The 21929-nt window shown below is 37.0% G+C and overlaps 1 protein-coding gene across 1 annotated transcript in view; it reads right to left on the bottom strand.

Annotated features, from left to right (window-relative positions):
* Window positions 1–10364: 10364 nt before the first annotated feature.
* Window positions 10365–21929, bottom strand: part of LOC140145699 (NADPH oxidase 2-like) — a 56925-nt gene continuing 45360 nt past the window's right edge. The window contains exons 13-14 of the mRNA XM_072167383.1: window positions 18022–18146; window positions 10365–16658 (exon numbers count right to left, since the gene is read on the bottom strand). Of these exons, the coding sequence (XP_072023484.1) occupies window positions 16532–16658; window positions 18022–18146 (252 nt within the window). The 3' untranslated portion in view covers window positions 10365–16531. The remainder of the gene's footprint in view (window positions 16659–18021; window positions 18147–21929) is intronic.

Here is a 21929-nt window from a genome sequence, read left to right as displayed (position 1 = left end):
TAACGCTTCACACATGGTATTTCCAATTATCATCTATAATTATTATAGGCCTAATACGCTATTGAAATTCACAATATGCACTTTGATTAGGGGAAAGCTGTTCCAGAGGGAGTATGTAAATTAAATGGAACAGCCATTTCAGAGGGAGTATGTAAATTAAATGGAACAGCCTATTTTGTGGCTATTTCAGAGGGAGTATGTAAATTAAATAGAACAGCCTTAACGTTTCTGTCATCTATGGCCGTGTGTCTTGACTTGGGACCCTGGAAAAGTGGGAGGTGTGACACTTTGAATGAAAATTTCAACTTTTCTCTTTAATTAAACTATGAAGACAGCATCATAATCCTTCAAGTTTACATTCATTTGAAAGCTAATTTATTCTGCTTGAACATGATACCAAAAGATAAGTAATACGACATTGCTAATTAATTTTACGGACCAATAAGTTAACGAAGTGCAAAGTGGGAGGATCACGGACACGGATCTTCGGACACGGTACAATGTAATCTCTATGGGAAAAATGAATTTTTATAGGTACCAACTATGATCCACTTGAAATTTTTAGTAATTTAATATTGTGTGGTTAATAGATGTATTTGAATGGACTTATTAATAGTTCTGCTGTAATATTTTATGAATTTTACTTTAATAATACAGATTAATGACACTTAACGAGCTGCTAATTAAGAGTAAAACGATGATGCGACAAAAGCTCTGACATTCAGAAAATGTGTTGGGAGTTTGAACCACTGTGATAGAAGTCAAATATCCACCCTCATTAATGCTGTATTTTAGAAGCAAGTAATTAATAAAGAATTAAACAAATTGTTGGCCTGTAATGTTCTAAATTATTAGATTAATGACACTTAATTGCAATTCTGGGTAAAAACCACATGTGCTTGCTAACGGTCAAAAAAATTTTATTGCATGAGGTGAAAGGGCTTTGGTAGTAGGTTATAAAAAGTCACATCAAAAATTCCTCCGGAGCTTGTTGCCATAGCAACGGCAGTTTTTATGATTTTCGTGATTTTTGCTTATTTTGGGGTGAAAATAAGGGAAAATATGTACTTTTCTGAATTGCTCCTGACTTTAAATGTGAGGTCACATTAAAAAAGTAACCTTACCACCATAAAGTATTATCTTTGTGCTTTCCCCAGATGCAAAAAATATTTCAATAATATTTCCCATGTGCAATTTTAGGGCTGGGCAACATTGCCAATTTAGCACTTTTGAAAAAATGCAATTTTTACCCTATCTTTGAAGTCTAAAAACTAATTTTGCTTGAGCACCTAGAATTATTTCCTCTTTGTTGGTACTTGGGCAGACATTGCCCCTTTCAAATTTGGTAAAAATCTCTGGGGCTATTTGACCTGTAAAGCCAGTGTTGCCAGAAAGTTTGATAATTTTCAAAAAATGCATTTTTCAAAATAATGCATTTTCTACATATTTACTCATGTAACCTTTAATACCACCAACTTTAATTGAAATATTTGCACACTTTGCATACATGATTAGACACACACTGCAACGTAAGCAACACTTTGAGGCTGGGTTCAAGTCCTGTCCTGCAAAAACCGGTATTGCCAGAAAATCATATTTTATTAATCCAAATTTCCAATTTGTGCATTTTAGTATTTATTCAATTAATTTTATAGTATCAATGTTAGTTGAATATAATGTGCATTTAAACATCATCTGATACAATACAGGTTCAGACACATGGGCGAGTTTCTCGACAGGTGGCCTAGTAAGCCTTAGGCTTTGGCGACCTAGAGGATACTAAGCCTACTTTTAACCCACAATAGTAATTTTTACATAGAAAATGTTTTGGAAAATGATATATGCACCTTAAAAAGTGTATCAGCTTACTAAGATGGACGTTTGGATCAAAAAAAAGTAAATCACAATATTTTTCTGTGACCTATTTTTACCTATGACCTCTTGGAATTCATAAGTAGGCCTAAAATGCAGGTTTTTAATGATTTTGGTCATTTTGGGCAAAAATGGACCCTTTTTAACCACCATCACAAACAGGTTTTGAAACTTAGGCAATGATGGTATTGCCAGATTATATGACAATAATTTACCCACAGGCTTACCCGTAATTTTTGAGTTCGTCAAACATGCGTGCATTTGTTTGAAAACGTAGCCATGTAAAATTAATGATACGCACAATAATATAAACTTAAAACTCCCATGGGGGCATCAATATTGACATTTGCATTATTTGACACCCTTATTGAATTTCTCTCCTAAATTAAGACATCCGTTCTGATACCATCAATTTGACTTCTACTTTTACGTTGATACAGGACCTGTTGAAGATATGCATGTCCAGGGTGGAAAGGTAACATCACATGTGTTCACATCGAAACAACCGTGCAGACAATATTTACCATGTTTACAATGCAAATAATAATCCAACTGGTGAAGAAGCTAGTGGGTCATGATAGGCTGTTGCAATTAAAACACTCCCTATTTTCCCGATTTCTCCTTGTTTCTAACACAATCCTCAAGATAATTTTCTATCTGTATGTGTAGGCCTATATGCTATCAATTTGGTTAAAATTGCCATTCCAAAAGTATCATGGTATGATCATTGGGTGGAAGGAGAGCAGTTTCATATCCTCGCCAAGACCCGGCGGATTTGGGGGAGGGCAGTGGGCCCGCCCCCTCGTTCCGGCCGCCCCTTCCAAAAAAAAAAAAAAAAGGAGAGAAGAGAAGAGAAAGTGGAAGGGGAAAAGAGAAGAGAAAAGGGAGGAAAGGCGATTATTTTAGGCATTGCTTGAAGGCGGGTCCTCGTCCTAAAAGCATGTGAAAATTACTGCGGGCCCGCCAATATGCAGGGCCCGAGTGGGACGGGAGGGCCACTCCATTTCGTGCATTTTTCTCTATTTTTTCTCAAATCCCCCTCTGACTGCCCTGGATCCGCCACTGCCAAGGCCACATCATTTCACATTTCAGGTGGGATAGACCTATAAGGGGGCAGCTATGGCCAGCTATGGCTGCCATTGAGGTGTAGGAATGCATGAAATTGGATTCATCTACAATATAGCCTCGATTCTTTGTTAGCCTTGTGTGCCATGTTTCGCTAAAATTGTGTAGATGTAGTCTCACGAAAGCCTGTTGAGTCATGTTTAAAACTCATCATTCTCATAATAGATTACACAAAATATCTGATATATTTACAGGCTAGATCACACAAATTATGTCTGGAAAATGTACTTAAACCATTGCTATGACGTCTATTCATTACTGAAGATTATTTTCTACGAATGAACACTTGACACCTTTCTATGCAAGAATCCACAGTTTTAGAGCGTATTGTTAGTATAAAGCAATGGTTTAAATCAGCGAATACACTTGAAACTGTTATTCCTTGATACGAGTTCACTCGGCTATGCCTTGTGGATTCGTAATCAAGAATCAGCAGTTTCGTGTATTCTCATTAACAGGATTATCATAAAGCCTCAAATATTGTTTGATTGGCATAACATTTTAAGCTATTAGGAGAATTCAAAGAGATGCCCGTTTACAAGGAAACTGCCTTTTACGCCCATTTTTTGCTCATTTTACTGGGAAATTAGCTCTATTTCACAGATATTTGCTTAAAACGAGCATAAATGGTCGCTTGCCATGGAAACTGCATACTTGTTGAATTCTCTCAATAGCCTAAAATTAAAGAAGCCCGATTTATCAATAAAGTTAAGTGTAATTTAAAACTTTTGTAATGCAAAAAATTGCTAAAAATGGTAAAAAGGGTCCATTTTTACCCAAAATGAACAATATCATTGAAAACCGGCATTTTAGGCCTACTTATGAATTGCAAGAGGTCATAGGTCAAAATCATAGGTCACTTTTTTGATTTAACATCCATCTTAATAAACTGATACACTTTCTAAGATGCATTTGTCATATTTCAAAAAAATGTCCATGTAAAAATTACTATTTTGGGTCAAAACTAGGCTTTAGCCTATAGTATCCTCAAGGTCGCCTAAGCCTAAGGCTTACTAAGCCACCTGTCGAGAAACTTGCCCATGTGTCTGAACATGTATTGTATCAGATGATGTTTAAATGCACATTATATTCAACTACCATTGATAGTATAAACTTAACCGAATACATAATATTGTAAAATGCACAAATTGGAAATTTGGATTAATGAAGTAAGATTTTCTGGCAATACCGGTTTTTGCAGGACAGGACTTGTCCCCAGCCGCAAAGTGTTGCTTCCGTTGCAGTGTGTGTCTAATCATGTGTGCAAAGTGTGCAAATATTTCAATTAAGTTGGTGGTATTAAAGGTTACATGAGTAAACATGTAGAAAAATGCATTATTTCGAAAAATGCATTTTTTGAAAATTATCAAACTTTCTGGCAACACTGGCTTTACAGGTCAAATAGCCCCAGAGATTTTTTACCAAATTTGAAAGGGGCAATGTCTGCCCAAGTACCAACAAAGAGGAAATAATTCTGGGTGCTCAAGCAAAATTAGTTTTTAGACTTCAAAGATAGGGTAAAAATTGCATTTTTTCAAAAGTGCTTAATTGGCAATGTTGCCCAGCCCTAAAATTGCACATGGGGAAATATTATTGAAATATTTTTTGCATCTGGGGAAAGCACAAAGATAATACTTTATGGTGGTAAGGTTGCTTTTTTAATGTGACCTCAAATTTAAAGTCAGGAGCAATTCAGAAAAGTACATATTTTCCCTTATTTTCACCCCAAAATAAGCAAAAATCACGAAAATCATAAAACTGCCGTTGCTATGGCAACAAGCTCGGAGGAATTTTTGATGTGACTTTTGTAACCTACTACCAAAGCCCTTTCACCTCATGCAATAAAATTTTTTTGACCGTTAGCAGGCACATGTGGTTTTTACCCAGAATTGCAATTAACGAGTTGTTAATTTAGCAACGGCTAAAATAATTTTGCCATCAAAAACGAGTCTGATCATTAGAAATTGTATGAACTACTTTGAAAAACTACATTGTCCTACAGGTCAAACATACTCCCTCTCATTTATGCTGTCATTGTTAAGCAATTAATAATATTAAAAATAAAATGCAACATTGTTTAATGTAACTGATAATTTAATTGTCATAATCCAAGTCCAGGAACAGAGTTGACACAGTGTCAAGAACTAAAAGTAATGGCCCATAACAGTTCCAAACACTCGAAAGCTCTGCTCTGTAGCATTTGTTAACTGTGATGGATAACTGAATGTTAGTGTTAGAGAGCTGTCATGTTATTGTATGGCATATGTTTATAAACTGATTTTATCCTTGTAAGGTTCGCAGAATCAGACACCAGCAAAGATCAAAAGTCTTCTACATGTACATCTAAAGCACCAACAAAAAAGTGTCATTGAAACTGAAGAAATGGGAAACATTATTGCCAAGGATCAGTAATTGCCATTGAACCATCAAGTGATTCATATGATTACCACTTGTTTACAAGTTGCATCAGAAGGCATTATTACAGTCAATGAAGTAGCTTTTGTTCATTCTGACTATAATCTTACATTAAAAATGTCGATTGCAGATCAAGCCAGGAAGCAGCAACTCCACGGCTATGGAATTTCACTCATAATTATCAAGTGACTACAAGAGAAGGGTGTTTGAAAGTAGATGAAAGACCAGCCATTGTACCAAAGCAAAATATTGTACAATATTATGTTGGTATTGACCTTTCACAGAGCAAGAAAAAAAGCAAATTATTGTGTTCTTCAAAATGCAGACCATGAAGACATTTTGTGTTCATTTTCGTGACTGCGCGCTTTGATTCAGCTAGGATAAACAAGATGGGTAAAAACTGAGGATTAAAGCATGTTAGACAGGCTCATAGTTATGCCTTGTATTTTTGATGTTTAGAGAGCATGTGTGTATAACCAGAAAGCACTCTGGACATGATTTTCCTAGACATGTTATGCTGAAACAACGACGATGCTGAAATGTGACGATTTATACAGCAAATTTTATGAAGGTAATTTTCATCCTCATGTATCACGATTAAGGATGCTCTTACCTTGAATAATCCAATTCTGGCATAGATTTTACTCTAGGATGTATCTCATCAGTGGACCAAATTTTTTGAGTCATACACTTTTTTATGAAAAAATCACCAATATTTGTACTTGTAACTTCTTAACCCTTACCCCTATGAAGAAAATAATGTCATTTTTGAATTCCTTGGAGCAAAAGCTTCAAAAATATGTATACTTTTAATAGGGTGAGATGTTTAGTTCTTGCGAAGGAAACGTTTGAATAAAAAAAGGCGTACATTTCTTGAATTTTGTTGGTGTCACGCAAAAGGTTCCCAACTTAAGACACACGGCCCTATATTATTATAATTCCGCTATTGTCTGTGAATGGGGTGGGGTGGGTGTTATTAACAATATAATTCGCAGGTGCAATCTGTGTACAAACTCCGAGCCCTGAAGCTGCTTTTTGATGATAAACGGACGTCCCTTTTTAACCTTTGGGGCCCTGGCCCATAATATTTGACTTATGAGGCTCATGTACACATGTTGAAGTATAATTCTCAAGTGCTATCAACCAAGTAAAAGTAAGTAGCCTAAGTAAGTAAGCAAGCATGAATAGATGAATAAATGAGTTAATGAGTTAAAAGGGCATTTCGTGATCCACAGCCTCATCCGCCCACTTTTCTCAAAAAAAGTTGAGATTTTTATATCATTGGAAACCTCTGGCTACATTTTGTTTATGTACAAAATATTTCTTGCAGATTAATTCGTTTAGCAAAGATATCGTGAAATTTGAATTTCGTGTCTATGGAGCAGTGTAATACACATAATCATGCATAACTTCATGAACGCGAAATCGGAATCAACTGAAATTTTGGGAATAGGTTTTTTTCGTGAATATATAAAAAAAAATGACATAAATAGAGGATGCTAGGATCACGAAATACTCCTTTAATCAATATTATGAATATATCAATAAAAACAAAAACAAAAGTAAATAAATAAATGAAGGTAAGAAGGAAGGAGGAGGGAAGGAAGGAAGCACTGAGCAATTATAAAACTGTAAAAGAATGAAGCACTGAACAATATAAAACTTCAAAAGAATGAAACACTAAGCAATATAACATTTACAAGAATGAAGCACTGAACAATGTAAAACTTTAAAAGAATGAAACATGCACTAAGCAATATAAAATTTACAAGAATGAAAAACTAAGCAATAGAAAACTGCACAAATGAAGCATTGAGCAATATTAAACTTAACAAGATTGACGCACTCGAGCATTATTTAACAGTTAACTTTACTAGAATGAAGCACTGAGCATCCGGACTGAGCAATATAAAACTTAACAAGAATGAGGCACTTAGAAATATAAAACTTTACAAAAATTTTAAAGCACAGGGGCACCCAACCCGTTACAGAATACAGATTTAGTTCTGGGGCACCTGAATAAGTCTGATTTCATCAGTTTCGGCATGGAATGCATCGCAGTATGAGAATTTCGCAATCAAACTATGAAAAAAGTCTTGAAGTTGAAAGAGGCACATTTTTGCCATTGGAATGGAAGGGAAATCTTAGCTGGAACCAATGGGCACGCACTGAGGGGGCACCCTTACGCCACTGCATACCACCCGGCACGCCCATAACACTTTCGAACACCACAGAACACTATGGAACGTCCCAGATCACTTCCTTACACTTCAGAATACCCAGGAACACTTTAGAGCAACCCACAACACTTCCGAATGCCCAGAGTACTTTGGGATGCCCAGAACACTTTGCACCCCAGAACACATAGGAGAACCATGGAACGCCCCAGAACATTTTGAACACCCAAGAACACTTTGGGATGCCCCAGAACACTTTGCACCCCAGAACACATAGGAGAACCCCAGAACACATAGGAGAACCATGGAACGCCCCAGAACATTTTGAACACCCAAGAACACTTTGGAGCACCCAAGATCACTTTGGAACAATCCAGATCATTATCGTTTTGGAACACCTGGAACAATTTGGAACACTCCGGAATGCCCCAGCCCACACTGTCCCCGGCGGGTGCAGCCTGTCACACAGAAGACCCGCTATTCAGAAGGCCCGCTAGTCAGAATTTTCTGAGTAGCGGGCCTTCTGAATAACAGACTTTCTGAAAAGTGGGTTTTTTGTTGCATTTTAAAAAGTCCTGCTACTCGGAATTTTTTTCTGACTAGCAGGTTTTCTGGCTAGCGGGCTAGCTGCATCCGTTACCCAGAAGACCTGCTGCTCCGAATGCCCACTATTCATAATTCTGACTAGAGGGCCGTTTTCACGAGTTAGCTCTAACCCTAACCCTAACCCTAACCCTCCCTGAGAAGTGGGTTTTCTAAGTGGCCGGTTGTCTAGGGTGTGATGAATAGGTTTTCTGATTAGCGGGTCTTCCGGTTAGCAGGTCATTTCATAATTCTGAATAGCGGACCTTCTGGGTGATGGGTTTTCTGAATAGTGGGCCTTCTGAGTAAGAGTGATGGTCCCCCAACCAATTTGCCAAACATGATGATGACAAGTCACGGCTCTGGAGCCACAGACACACTTACAAAGTTGGTCTTAAATAGTATAGGATGAGCATCAAGTCACGGATATAGTGGGACAATTACATGGGAGCTATTTTACAGTAACAGAAAAATTATCTGAAGGGGTAGCATCTGCCCCTTGTTGAATGGGGGTTAAAGCAGGGTTCGGCTTTTGCCGGCATGCCGTTGCCAGTGGCAAAAACCTGTTTTTGCCAGTTTTTGCCTGGTTTAAACCGGCAAAAACTCATATATCATCATTCAAATATTATAAAATAACACAGAAAGCTCATAAACAACAGCACACACTTTTAATGAATCATTCAACTTAATTTTTGTCTCATCAAGTCCTTAAAATGAAAAAGTTTTGAATCTGATATATGCCACATTTCGGTTAAATCCGGGGGTTAAATGCACTTGAGCAATGAAAACGCATGCCTTTAATTTCTTAATATGTTACTTTTAATTACAAAATCTGGCCTTGTTACACTCAGGAAATGATTTTTGTAACTTAGTCATTTGTTTTGGGATGAAAAAATGAATTATAAATCACTTTTGTAGTTTTTGCCATTTTTGCCGGCAAAAACTGGCAAAAATTGTTTTTGCCAAACGGTTAAAACCGCGGTTTTTCCACCTGCGGTAAAAACCTGCGAATCCTGGGTTAAAGCCATAGGCCCTAATGTGTGATTTGCTCCACATCGACACCCTCAAATGTCATTTCTTGAATTTCTACTTTTTGCATTTTGCCAATGCCCAGTGGTGTACTAAAATACATGTACCACATGAAAGACTAAGCCTGAAGGGAAATCAATCATTTCTTACACCTTACCCTGGGGGCCACTTCAATATGAAATGGATATGGGTGTAGGGCTGGCACTTTCGCACTATAAGGGGCATTCGGTGAGAGCAAAATGTAAGAAATAGGGGGTCAATGGGTGAGAGCATGATTTTTGGCATTCGGTGAGATCAAAATGTGAAAAATATGGGGTCATTGGGTGAGAACATGACCCTTTTTTTAAATTGAATCTTTGGGTGAGAGCCGAAAAAGCGCCACAGAAATCTCGAAAATCGAGTTTCTAGTTCTAAATGGCTTCAATTTTTTTTTTTTTCAAAATAAGTAACAAAATCAGTGATAAATGAAAGTTGCTGTTCAATTTGGACTTGTAAGGGTCTTTGGGTGACGCAGATCAAATGGGAAAATAGGGGGTCTTCGGGTGACAGAGCATGTGTTCGTAAAAAAATATGGGGTCTTTGGGTGAAGTGACGCTGAAAAAGGGGGTCTTAACAGCCCTACATATGTGTCACCTCCAAAGTTGGAGTGCCCCCCCACCGGGCACCTTACACTCCTAATCAGACTCCATTCGGGGGAACTGAACAATCTGGCCCCCACTTTCAATGTGCTGCGCACGCCACTGGATTTGCCTATCAAAAATAAAATAATCTCCGGTTTTATTCAGAGTTTACAGATCGAGCTCACCAATACATTTACCATTGAAACAGTGACGTAATTAATACGCCCAGGCTGCGTCAATGCTACTTGCAATAATACCTACGATCTGTGAGCTAATATACGCATTGTAGGTGCTGAAATGCAATTGCAGTTTCCTTCTTCTACCTCATATTTGGTTAATTTCACTCGAAATTAAAAGGGGAGAACATGATGAGTGAAAACAGGGGGAATCATTTAAATAGAAATATATTCTTTATTCAAATCACACATTATTGATAACGACCTAAAATGCAAATTTGATTTTCCAATTTAAACATAGCAAGAATTAAATTAAATGTATTGAGCTTTCAAAACAATTAGAAAAGAAAACACACACACACACACAATTTCAATTCTAAATTGTTTTATTACAAATGAATTGCATGTCATTTTCAATTTGAAAGGAATCCTACAACTAAGGTAAATGTGGGTTGACCTTGAGATAAAAAAAAATCAAACTTTAAATTCACTGAGATAAATCACTGAAAAAGTCCTATTTGACCCTGGAAAGCAATCTGGGTGATATAGCTTCAGAGCCACATGAAAATGGTAATTAACTATTTCAATATAAAATAAAATATTTTATTTTCTGATAATTAAAAGGGCATTTTGTGATCCACAGCCTCATCCCCCACTTTTCTCAAAAAAAAGTTGAGATTTTTATATCACTGGAAACCTCTGGCTACATAATGTTTATGTACAAAATATTTCTTGCAGATTAATTCGCTTTTGCAAAGATATCGTGAAATTTGAATGTCGCTCTGGTGCACCAGAACGAAATTACAACGCATTGTCTATGGAGCAGTGTAATAAACATAAGGCCCTTTACAATTAATTCTTAGTTTCCTGTTTCCCACCCGCGTCCAAAGTAGAGAATTACAAAATATTTAATTATTTTATTTTTATTTTGGATTTTCTCTTTTAAAATAACTTAAATTACTTCCATTTGATACTTAAAGACTTTGATCATATCAACTATAATGATGGATAAACAAAGAACATAACTGTACCATTACTTATGTATAAAATCAAACATAGTTGTAAAATAATTAAATGCATGTTCCTTGTGAAAATGGGTTGATGTAGGTTGCGACCACTTGCTTAAAAATAAAGAAAATAATAGATAATTAATAATTAAAAGTCGCCTCATCCCTTGTTTTCAACCATGAAACAGGAAACTAAGAATCAATTGTGAAGGGCCTAATCATGCATAACTCGCGAACGCAAAATCGGAATCAACTGAAATTTTGGGAAAAGGTTTTTTCGTTGATATCTAATGAAAAATGACAAAATAGAGGATGCTAGGATCACGAAATACTCCTTTAAATATTAAAGGGCAGTGGCATAGCGTCATAGGGGCACAGTGTTGGGGTTTCCCCCGGGGGGGGCACTTCAATTTGAAATGGATACAGGTGTAGGGCTGGCACTTTCACAGCAAGGGGTATTCGGTGAGAGCAAAATGTAAAAAATATGGGGTCATTGGGTGAGAGCATGATTTTTGGCATTCGGTGAGAGCAAAATGTAAAAAATATGGGTCATTGGGCAAGAACATGACCTTTTTTTAAATAGAACCTTTGGGTGAGAGCCAAAACAGTGCCACAGAAACCTCGAACATTGAATTTCTAGTTCATAAATGGCTTCAAATTTCTTTATTTTTTCAAAATAAGTAAGAAAATCAGTGACAAATGAAAGTTGCTTTTCAAATTAAAAAATAAGGGTCTTTGGGTGACTGATCAAATGGAAAAATAGAGGGTCTTCGGGTGACAGAGCATGTGTTCGTAAACAAATATGGGGTCTTTGGGTGAAGCGACGCTGAAAACAAGTCTTTAACAGCCCTACATACGTGTCATCTCCAAAGTGGTAGTGCCCCCCTCCCCTGGGTTCACCCCCTGAAGCTGTTGCATTTTTGTAATTCTACAAGCTTTAATGCTCTGCGTGCTAGCCATGCGCTTCAACTGAAAAAATTCAAGTTTTGAAATATTTTCTCAAAATATCAAGAGCTATCTTAAGAACTACTGAACCAATACTAGGTTTGTTTGTACTCATTTTAATGCATTTTTCATGCCGATTCCAAATATGGTCATGATAATTTACATTTCTGAAATTTTTGAATTTTGAATTTTTTTTTTAAACATGTCGTCTGCAGTCGACACCCGCGTGGAGAGAGTTAAGAGCCATTCCAGGAACACCCATTTCATTTGTCAAAGAAAGTGCATCAGATGACCATATCAGTCATACCCACAGAATTAGAGAAGGAGAACCGGGACTCCCCATACCGCCACATACAATCGCGCCGTCAGCTATGGGGAAAAAATTGGGGGTATTCGGGTCCTTGCCGACGGTGCGCGGAGACGAACGAAAACAATTCTGCGTCTCTTCTGAAGCGTCCTGGTACTCGCGTGCATGTCGCATCAAGTGCGTCTCTCAAATGCGCCCATCATCCATGTCGCGCTTGCATGAAAACGAATGTCTCGAGCGCATTCCGAGGGAAACCGAATACCCCCAATTTTTGCTCAATGCCCGTACGGGATCAAAATGGCGGTCGAGTCCTGGTTCTCTGGTTTTAATTCTGTGGTCATACCTGATGAAGTCCTCCGATGTGAAGGACAAAATATTTATTACAGTGAGTAAAAATTGGTTTTATCAAGCTAAAATGTCTTTTCGTTTATTTAAAGAAAGTATGTATTTATTTCTAATATGTCTACTTTTTCAGTCTAACTTCATATTTTAGTCATATTGTTAACAGTTTCACCATTTTCAACAATATGAATATTGATTTTATTACTACATAATTATACTATCACACAACAAATATCTTCAACAAGCAATGACACTTTGGTTGCTCACATATAACATATTTAAAGACATGTATGTTACATTTTTACAATATGCTTCATGCTATGAATTAGCAAAAAATATTGCGACTTGGAGACAAAGGTTATGTTCTATCACATAGGGACACGTCGATTGCAAAATTTAGAAAATCCCATAGGAAAGTTGCCAAAAATGGCTTGTGCCCCCCATACGACCCGGTTCCCCCAAATTCATGGTCACTGCCCCCCAATATGATGACCCACGCTACACCACTGTTGCAGACTCCTTGAGCAAGCATTAGAAAAATACAAAACATGCACTGATTGTGTATACTGTGCACTCCGCGTACTACCTTCGGGGCTCGATCAGCGCGCGTGCATTATTTTGTCTTATCTCCCAACAAGTAATATGCGTTCATTAACCTATAAATATAGGGTGATCCATATAACATAACTTGTATCCTCCCCCATCACGGTTGAGAGATGGTTGGTTGACTCTGCTGTAAATACTCACCCAATATGTTAAAATTAGAGAATAAAAGAAAAAAATTTGTCTTTTGCCTATCCAATATCACGTCATAATGAATGGGCTGGCCAATATTTTGACAAATGGGTACCAGCACTACGAATAAACATAATTCAGGCATGAAAACTGGTCTAAAAAACACTGAAAAGCATGTTTTGTTACCATTTTCTGTAAATTTTATTCAGAAATAGGCTGGAAAACACAGAAAACAATAACAAAAATGCTGAAATCCGCTAAAACGCTGAAATTTTTATACCTGCCAGCCCAATCATTATAGACGCTTATGATGTCTGTCGGTTCATGTAAGGCCGTTGTTAGACGGAAGGCTTTGGTGAAAAACAAATTGGGTGAACAAATTGACTATTTTTTATCGTGTTTAAAAGAAAAAAGGGCAAATTGTAACAAAAATGTTAAATTGTGCATTGGTTTTAGGTTCGTAGTGTCTATAATGCTTTTTTTTTTTTTCTTTTTTGCTCTTCACTTTTTCAAACGACCGAAAAAACAATTGGGTCTACAATTCTAAACATCCGTCGGTAAAAAATATTTCCGTCGGTACATTTACAAGTGTGCCCCTCCGGTTCCGAAATCCTGGCTACGCCACTGAAACAGTGTGCATATCACTATTTGTCTTATTATATCCCAGTCCCAGTTGTTTAGCTCGAAATGAAAAGGGGACAATGTGATCAGTGAAAACAAAAATAGGAATCTATTCTTTATGCAAATCACATATTATTACTTTATTGAACCTTTTTGAATATTTACATACCTGTGTATAAAACTGAGTAGCGTTTTGGAAGCAGGGGTAGCGCTAGGTTGCTTTTTGGGGTCCCGGACCCACCAAAATAGAGTTCGGACCCCCTGTTTTTAAATTTTATACAAGTTCAGGGGTCCCTGCAGACCCTTAGTTTTTCAATCTAGCGCTATTGCAGACATACTATTTATGCTGCATTTGTGCAACTCGGGACTCGCCAAACTCTACTCCGGACCCCCTACTTTTTAATTTTCTGCAAGTTCGGGGGTCCCTGCGGACACTGGAGTGTTTAGTTCTAGCGCTACCCCTGTTTTGAAGTACAAAATAATATAAGTTTTCTTATAGTACAGTATACAAAGTAATAATACGTATCCTGGATACGTATATAATTATATTTTTCCATATCAAAAACTTTTGAATCATGGCATGTTCACCCCCACACATACCCACCCCCTTGAACAATTGATCAGGAGCAGGCCTGCTTACAAAATTAACAAATTTGCAACTTTTCAATTCTGATGGAAATGGGCTTTGTATAAATAGGGATGACCAATGAACCATCAACTTGATTAGAACGCTCCCATAGACATGCAGGGAGCTCAACTGTGCACTGCTTGCACAGACATTTCTAAATTGATCTCATTCTTTTATTTTTCAATATTTTTCTGTAAAAATTGGGAAAGTGAATGCCAATTATATTTTGTAACTATCTTGCAAATTACAGCAACACAACTTATTTCATTTTCCTGTAAGTGCGAGTCAAAATTGGTCCATCACCACAGTGCGTTTAATTGCCAGTGGCTGAGTTCAGCACTGCTCAAGAATGGCACAAAATATTCATGTCAATAATTTCAGGTGAAAAACGTGGCCTACTGAGCTGTAATTTGGCAGAGTTGCCAGTAATACCTCTATCATACCCTCTGTAAAAAGGAAAAAAAAATGAACAAGTAGATCTCGAGTTACAAATTAAATCACCAGCTTCCCTTTGGAATTTCCATACTCCTTTCGAATCATGCTAAGAAGACACCTTTCTGAACATAAATGTGAAGTTTCGTGCTCATTTGATGTATTTTTCACCTGATTTCAACCCTAAACATTTTCTTATATTTAGGCCTATACCATCTACAACTTGCTGCTGGCTATACCTTGTTTAGAACTTTCAAAAGAAGTACCTGAATGTGCAACCATAACTGTTTCAAAATAGCCCATGAAAGTCATGCAGGTGACTCCGAGGTCATGCATTGAATTGGTTTGAATGAAGAATACTACGGGAACCAGCACCTTTTGTTAGAAGTCACACATGAGCATGATGAGTGAAGTGGATTTCCTCTATTGTTGTGAATGAGTCAATGACCTTCAATGACACTGAAGATTTTGTTTGCATACACCTACTAATTGGTCATATTAAACCCAATGACATTGATATTTTGGTTGTGGAAAAAAATGTTCACCTGGACTTAGTGCAATTTTGATTTTGTGCCATATCAGCCATCGTGGATGATTTTTGGAAAATCTTCTCTAAATGCATGATTTCAATGCCTCAGTTTGAAAAAATAATTTATGCCATTGACTAGTTAAAAGTGCCATTTCACAAGAAACCCCTTTGATACTTTCACAATATGCTTGTTTCATGTTTGCATATATGTTAAAATAAAGAAATATATAAAGGTAAATATATGCTTATGCCAATTTTGCTCCCAATTGCTATTTTTGGACCTTGTCATTTTATTTCGCTCCAATGACCGGTCAGAATGGAAAACTTTGAAAATTCATAATTCGAAAAGTTTTTGTCCGATTTTGACCATTTAACCACCAAAATACTTCTGTTGATGAGTTCAATCCAGAAAACAATCTTTTGTAGCAATAGGGGCAACATGAAATTTTGATGGTTATCCCTAGTATAAAGGACCGTTCACAAACACTTGTTGGGGGGCCTATGCAAAAAGGGGGCCCTGAAAAGTTTTGACCCTCCTAAGGGGCCCCCCTACAAATGACCATACAGGGACGTGCGTGCCGCAAACAGGGGTAGCATTTTTGGGTGTTTGGTATATCGATGGCCCCTTTTTCTACACCAATTTTGGTATATGGATGTGTCTTTTTTCAAATTATAAATTTTGACTTTTGGTATATCAGCGGATCCAAATTTCTTCATAAATTGGTATATTGATGGGCCCACTTTCAAATTCTCAATGGCACACCCCTATAGCCCTACTATAGGGCCTTTTAAACACACTATATCCGAGAACCGCTAAAACCCACTAACCGCTCCACCCGAAAGGAATAGCAGTCACAGGGTTTTAGCAGTTCTCTGGATATAGCCAAAACTTGAGTACCACCCCCAAATTGTGTACTCTACTTAATCTGTGGAATACTTAGCGAAATTGTCCACACTTTCCCATTCTTGCATTTCATGAGTTCCATTTTCTAAAAGTTCTCTTTGTTGAAGAAGAATTTGGCTCCATTTCCACTGATGTTGGAGTGTTCATTGGACTTCTTTTCCAAAACGTTGGACAGTTGTTCAGGTCCACAGAAGAAAACACCAACACTTGTCCTGCAGAATTTAAAAAAAATAGAATATAGCAAAATAAGAATATGCTTAGAAATAATGTGGTATTAAGCTTATCTGTACTAAGGATTGTGAAAAGTCAGGTCAGTTGCTGCAGTGGCGTAGCCAGGATTTTAGTGGGGGGGGGGGGGGCAGAGCCAAATGTTTGTCCCCCATTTGTCAATTTGTTGTACCATATTTAGTCATTTTAATGACACTTTACTCTTTGCTGTCTCCATTTTATCCCTGACAAATTTCAGATTTTGATATTTTGAATTATAATTTCAAAATATTTGTTTTATTTATGTTTGCCTGCGGTATAAACAAATTCTGATTAGATTTCCTCGTTCGTGTTTCATATAAACCCTACTGATTATGTTGAAAACATGCTCTATTTTATTTTTTGAAAAGATATTAGTAATCACAACAAATTTCTGCAAATGATGATCTGAGTATCTAAGGCATTGAATGAAAAATAACACCACCACGATGTTATAAAGAAAGTGTCCTATATAACACAGAGCCATGCGCTGAGGTCACACTTCAATTGCAGACACACTGTGTAGCAAGTATAGGAAAATGGACAACAAGTTGTAGCATTACGCATCCTGACATATTTTGCAGAAATTTAAAAAAAAAAAAAAATTAAATCGACCGACCGACCCAGGTGTTGACACCTAAAGAGCAAGTCAGCCATTTTTTCAAGCCTAATACTTTTTAAAATAAGTTGAAAAATATTTTACAAATTGTAAAAAGGTATGTATAGCCATATTTGTCACATACTGACCAATTTGTAGCGTCACACATCATTGCGTTCAGTCACAATGCTTAATTGTGTAAGAAAAGAGGCTGTTTTTAAAAGTTGCTCCTGAGTCCATAGCAGTCAGGTTTTCTTTAACAAACACATGAATAGGCCTGGCCTACTGTATTGTTTGAGAGCTGCCTCCTATGGACTCAGATGAAACTTTTAACACTGCTCAAGACAGTCTCTTTTTTTACATAATGAACCATTGTGACTGAACGTAATGACGTGTGACGCCATAATTTGGTCCATATCTGTAAAACAAATAAGGCTACAAATACTTTTTTACAACGTTTGCATTTGTCAAATATTTTTCGATTTATTTCAAAAAGTATTTAGGGGGAACTTATAATTTGTAGACCCTATATTTTCCTCAAAATATCAAGATCTTAAGCACTGAACCAAAAATAGGCTTGTTTATACTCATTTTAATGCATTTTTCATGCTGATAACAAATATGGCCATGAAAATGTACGAATCTGAAATTTTTTATTGAAAAAAATTGTTAACTTGTCTCCTATAGTTGACACCTGCGTGGAGATTGAGAGTTAATATGATGTGACTCACCCAGGGTGATCCTTGCCGATTTGTGTGAATATCGTATCCCATTGAGGGCGGCCATATTGTGTCTTCTGTTGTAAGCCTGTGATGGTGTCCTTCACCGATGCCCCATGCAAATACAAATTTTTGGCCTGAAATTTAATGCGGAACATAAAAATAGCTTATTCATGTATGTGAAATGAGCGATATAATGTCTAATCATCACCTCAGTTGAGTTAGTACTTCCCATTCCAGAAAAATACAGCACTAATTTTTGGGATAAAAAAATATTATCCTGTTTTGCCAAATGAAACATAGCTAAATCCTAATCCTTTAGTTAGTCCTAACTGGCAATAAAAGTAAAATTTTAATATTTAGCCAATTTTTGGAAATAAGGGCCAAAAACATGCATTTTTATGGTGTTTTTCGTATGCTGTGACAATCAAGCTCAAAGACTTGTACTAAGACTAATTTCAATTTATGCATTCTAGATTTTGGAAAAGACATGTTTCATATTTATAACCCATTATTTAATTAGAGTAACACAAAAATGTGGGAATTAGAGCAAAATTTCAGCATCTACTCAAGATTTTGAATGCCAAGTCTTTGATTATATTTGTGACTCGATCGTCAGAAAACATGACAAAAATGCATGTTTTTGGCTCTTTATTCAAGAAATTGGCCAAATATTAAAAATTTTCTTTTATTACCACTTAGGACTAACTAAAGGATTAGGATTTAGCTATGTTTTATTTTGCAGAACAGGATAATATTTTTTTTATCCCAAAAAAATAGTGCTGTATTTATCTGGAATGGGGAGTAGATTCCTGAGAATCACATGGAATACTTGCACTTACAGTGGATTGCTACTGTTGTAGCTTTTTGTGACTTTTGGTTTAGTAATATGGATAATAATAATATACCAAATTCTCAAAGACTCAAACATATACCAATATTCTGTAGGGTTATATTGGGCTATGGCTATTCCATTTGAAAGTCACACTACCCCTGTGGAAGATTTTGGAAATATCTTCCACAAGGGGAGTATGAATTTCAAATGGAATTAAGACATCAATCAATTCTATTTGAAACTCACCTCCTTCTGTGGGAGATTCAAGTTGAATCTTTCTCAGATGGTGTGTGAAATTCAAATGGTGCTGCCTAATGTGTTCATTCCATTTGAAATTTATACTCCCTCTGTGACAGATATTTCCAAAATCTTCCACAGGGGTAGTGTGGATTTTAAATGGAATAGCCCATTGCCCTTACCTAAAAAACTAGCATTCTCTTAGCACTCACTAGGCATTCCATTGAATGGTAAAGAACCGTAATGAATGCCTAAATGGTGAATGCCTCCAATACTATAACATTGAGTTAATAGGCGGTTGTTAGCACTCAACCGCCTGTTTCTAAGCCCTCAACCGCTTATAGTGGTTCATAAGCGGTTCATAAGCCCTCCTCAGAGGCGAAATATGTAAATGAGCACTTGAATAAGCACTTGAACCACTAGCGAGGCATTCGAACCACTAAGGAGGCATTCAAACCACCTAGCATTTAAACCACATAGGAAGCATTCGAACCACTTGGGAAGCATTCGAACCACTTGGGAAGCATTCCAACCGCCTAGGAAGCATTCCAACCACTAGGAAGCATTCCAACCGCTAGGAAGCATACCAACCGCTTCAGAAGCATTCCAACCGCCTACAGGTTAGCACTCGAACCACTTATTAAGCCCTCAACCGCTACAAGTGGTTCGTAAGTGGTTCATAAGCCCTCCTCAGAGGCGAAATATGTAAATGAGCTAGGCCCTCGAACCACTTAGTGGCATTCCAACCGCCTATGAAGCACTCCAACCGCCAAAGAAATTTCCAATCACCTAGGAAGCATTCCAACCGCCTATAGGCATTCCAACCACCTATAGGTATTCCAACCGCTTATACATGTAGGTATTCCAACTACCTACAGGTGAGGCACTCGAACCATTATATAGCTATGTTGGCTAAGCAATTCATCGAGTGATTCATCAAGATACATGGTTAGTAGAGTGAGGAATAGGAATAGAATGCACTGCAGAAAATCGCACACGGTAAGCCCAGAATATACTCCATTTTTTATCCATTGTGCCAGACGCAGAGGCATTTTAGTTCAGTACAGTGTCTGTCCTCTGTCTTTGTCGAGCGGAGATGTGACTCCCAAGTTCTTCTGGTTGAACAATATAACTGTCCAATTCTTATCAACAACTGTGGAGGTCCAAACTATTCCCTTCATAATAAATGAAGTCAAAAGTGAAAAAAGACAAAATTATTTCCTTAATGCTTTTTCAGATCAAATGAGGCTCATGATAATACTTTTCCATATGATTTCCCATATTTTTTTCAAAAAATAGCACTTAAATCCCTATCTTATAGGGGTTGCTATAGGAATTCTAGGAGAGTAAGGATTAAGAATATGCACAAATTGAACTTGAATATATCAGCAAGTATATAGCCATGTGCATCAGCAAGAGCCACTAAATTGCATCAAATTCATAACTGATAAATTGAGTAACATATCCCAGTGGGCACAGGTTAGGATTTCAATGTTTCAACGTTGAAACAATGTCGAAGTTTCAACCTAACCTGATTTCAACCTAACGGTTAGTTGATAGCATGTTGAAATTTCAACGTTAATTGATACAACATTGAAATTTCAACCTGATTTCAACCAACTTTCAATGCAAAATTAAGGAGGTTGAAATCAGGTTGAAGTTCAAATTTGCAAATACAACCTGCATGATTTCAACCAGTCGACATCGAAATTTCAATGTGATTTCAACGTTAGGTGCGCCCACTGGGATCAGTGTGTTTTATAAATATGTACACAAAATAATATTAGCTATATAATGATATAATTTGTCGTTGTTGTTTGGTTTCATTGCTCTGCTTGAGCTCTTCTTGCGCCATATGAGTGCTTTTTAGTGTATTTGTGTGTGGTATAAATGTACACTATTATTATTATCAATAATAATGCCCCAATATACTAACTAGCTCCTCCTTCCTAGCACTAGACCATTTCATATTTCAAGAAACTGCCTACATTACATCTAGTCTATTTAAGCTTACCTACACACACCAGGTACATACACCATCCATATTGTGGCATATTATTGCACACAAAGATAACTACATGGATCACATACATGTATGATGTTGTCCACATAATATGCATTGTCATGTAACATCCCAAATGTAAAAAGTGGACAAATAAGGCCTATAATAAAGCTGGAAACATGAAAGGATAAAGATTCCATCATCTCTGCATTCACACCAGTTCAAAATGGCAGTTAGAAATATATTCCCATCATGCACCTGTTTGACCCTTGGGTCAACCACTAAGGAATGCTAGTCAAGGCTATTAGCAGAATGCCTAATTGAATGAATGCCTATTACTTAGAAATTTTAAACCGAATGCCTAATACTTAGAAATTTTTCAGTGAATGCCTATTACTTTACAAATTTTTAACCGAATGCCTAATACTTAGAAATTTTGTCTGTGGAATGCCTATGACTTATCCGAATGCCACTGAGTGCCTATAGCAAACCGCCTAATCCTAGAACCACTTTAGGAATGCCTAAGTTACTTAATGCTAGGAATGCCTAAGTTAATAGTATTGAGCTTTAATGAGGGCTTAATGAGTAAATAGGCATTCGGTAGCATTCTTGTGAGGCATTCGGAATGCCTGTGAACCAGCTCTATAGGCATTCATTAGCTGCTGAGTGCTAGTGACCACCTAGTACCGATATCCTTAGCACTCGAGGGCTTGGCGAATAGCTACAGAATGCCAAATAGGCATTCATGTTTGGTAAGGGTGTATTGATTTCTATTCAAAATGAAGATGAATTTGACAAAATTCTTTAAAATTGTCTGGTAGCACCCTCTCTATAACTTTATTCAAA

This window comes from Amphiura filiformis, unplaced genomic scaffold, assembly GCF_039555335.1.
Source record: "Amphiura filiformis unplaced genomic scaffold, Afil_fr2py scaffold_594, whole genome shotgun sequence".
Taxonomy (NCBI): Eukaryota; Metazoa; Echinodermata; class Ophiuroidea; order Amphilepidida; family Amphiuridae; genus Amphiura; species Amphiura filiformis.
Note: the sequence above shows the minus strand (reverse complement) of the source record. Positions and strands in the feature narration are given on the sequence as shown.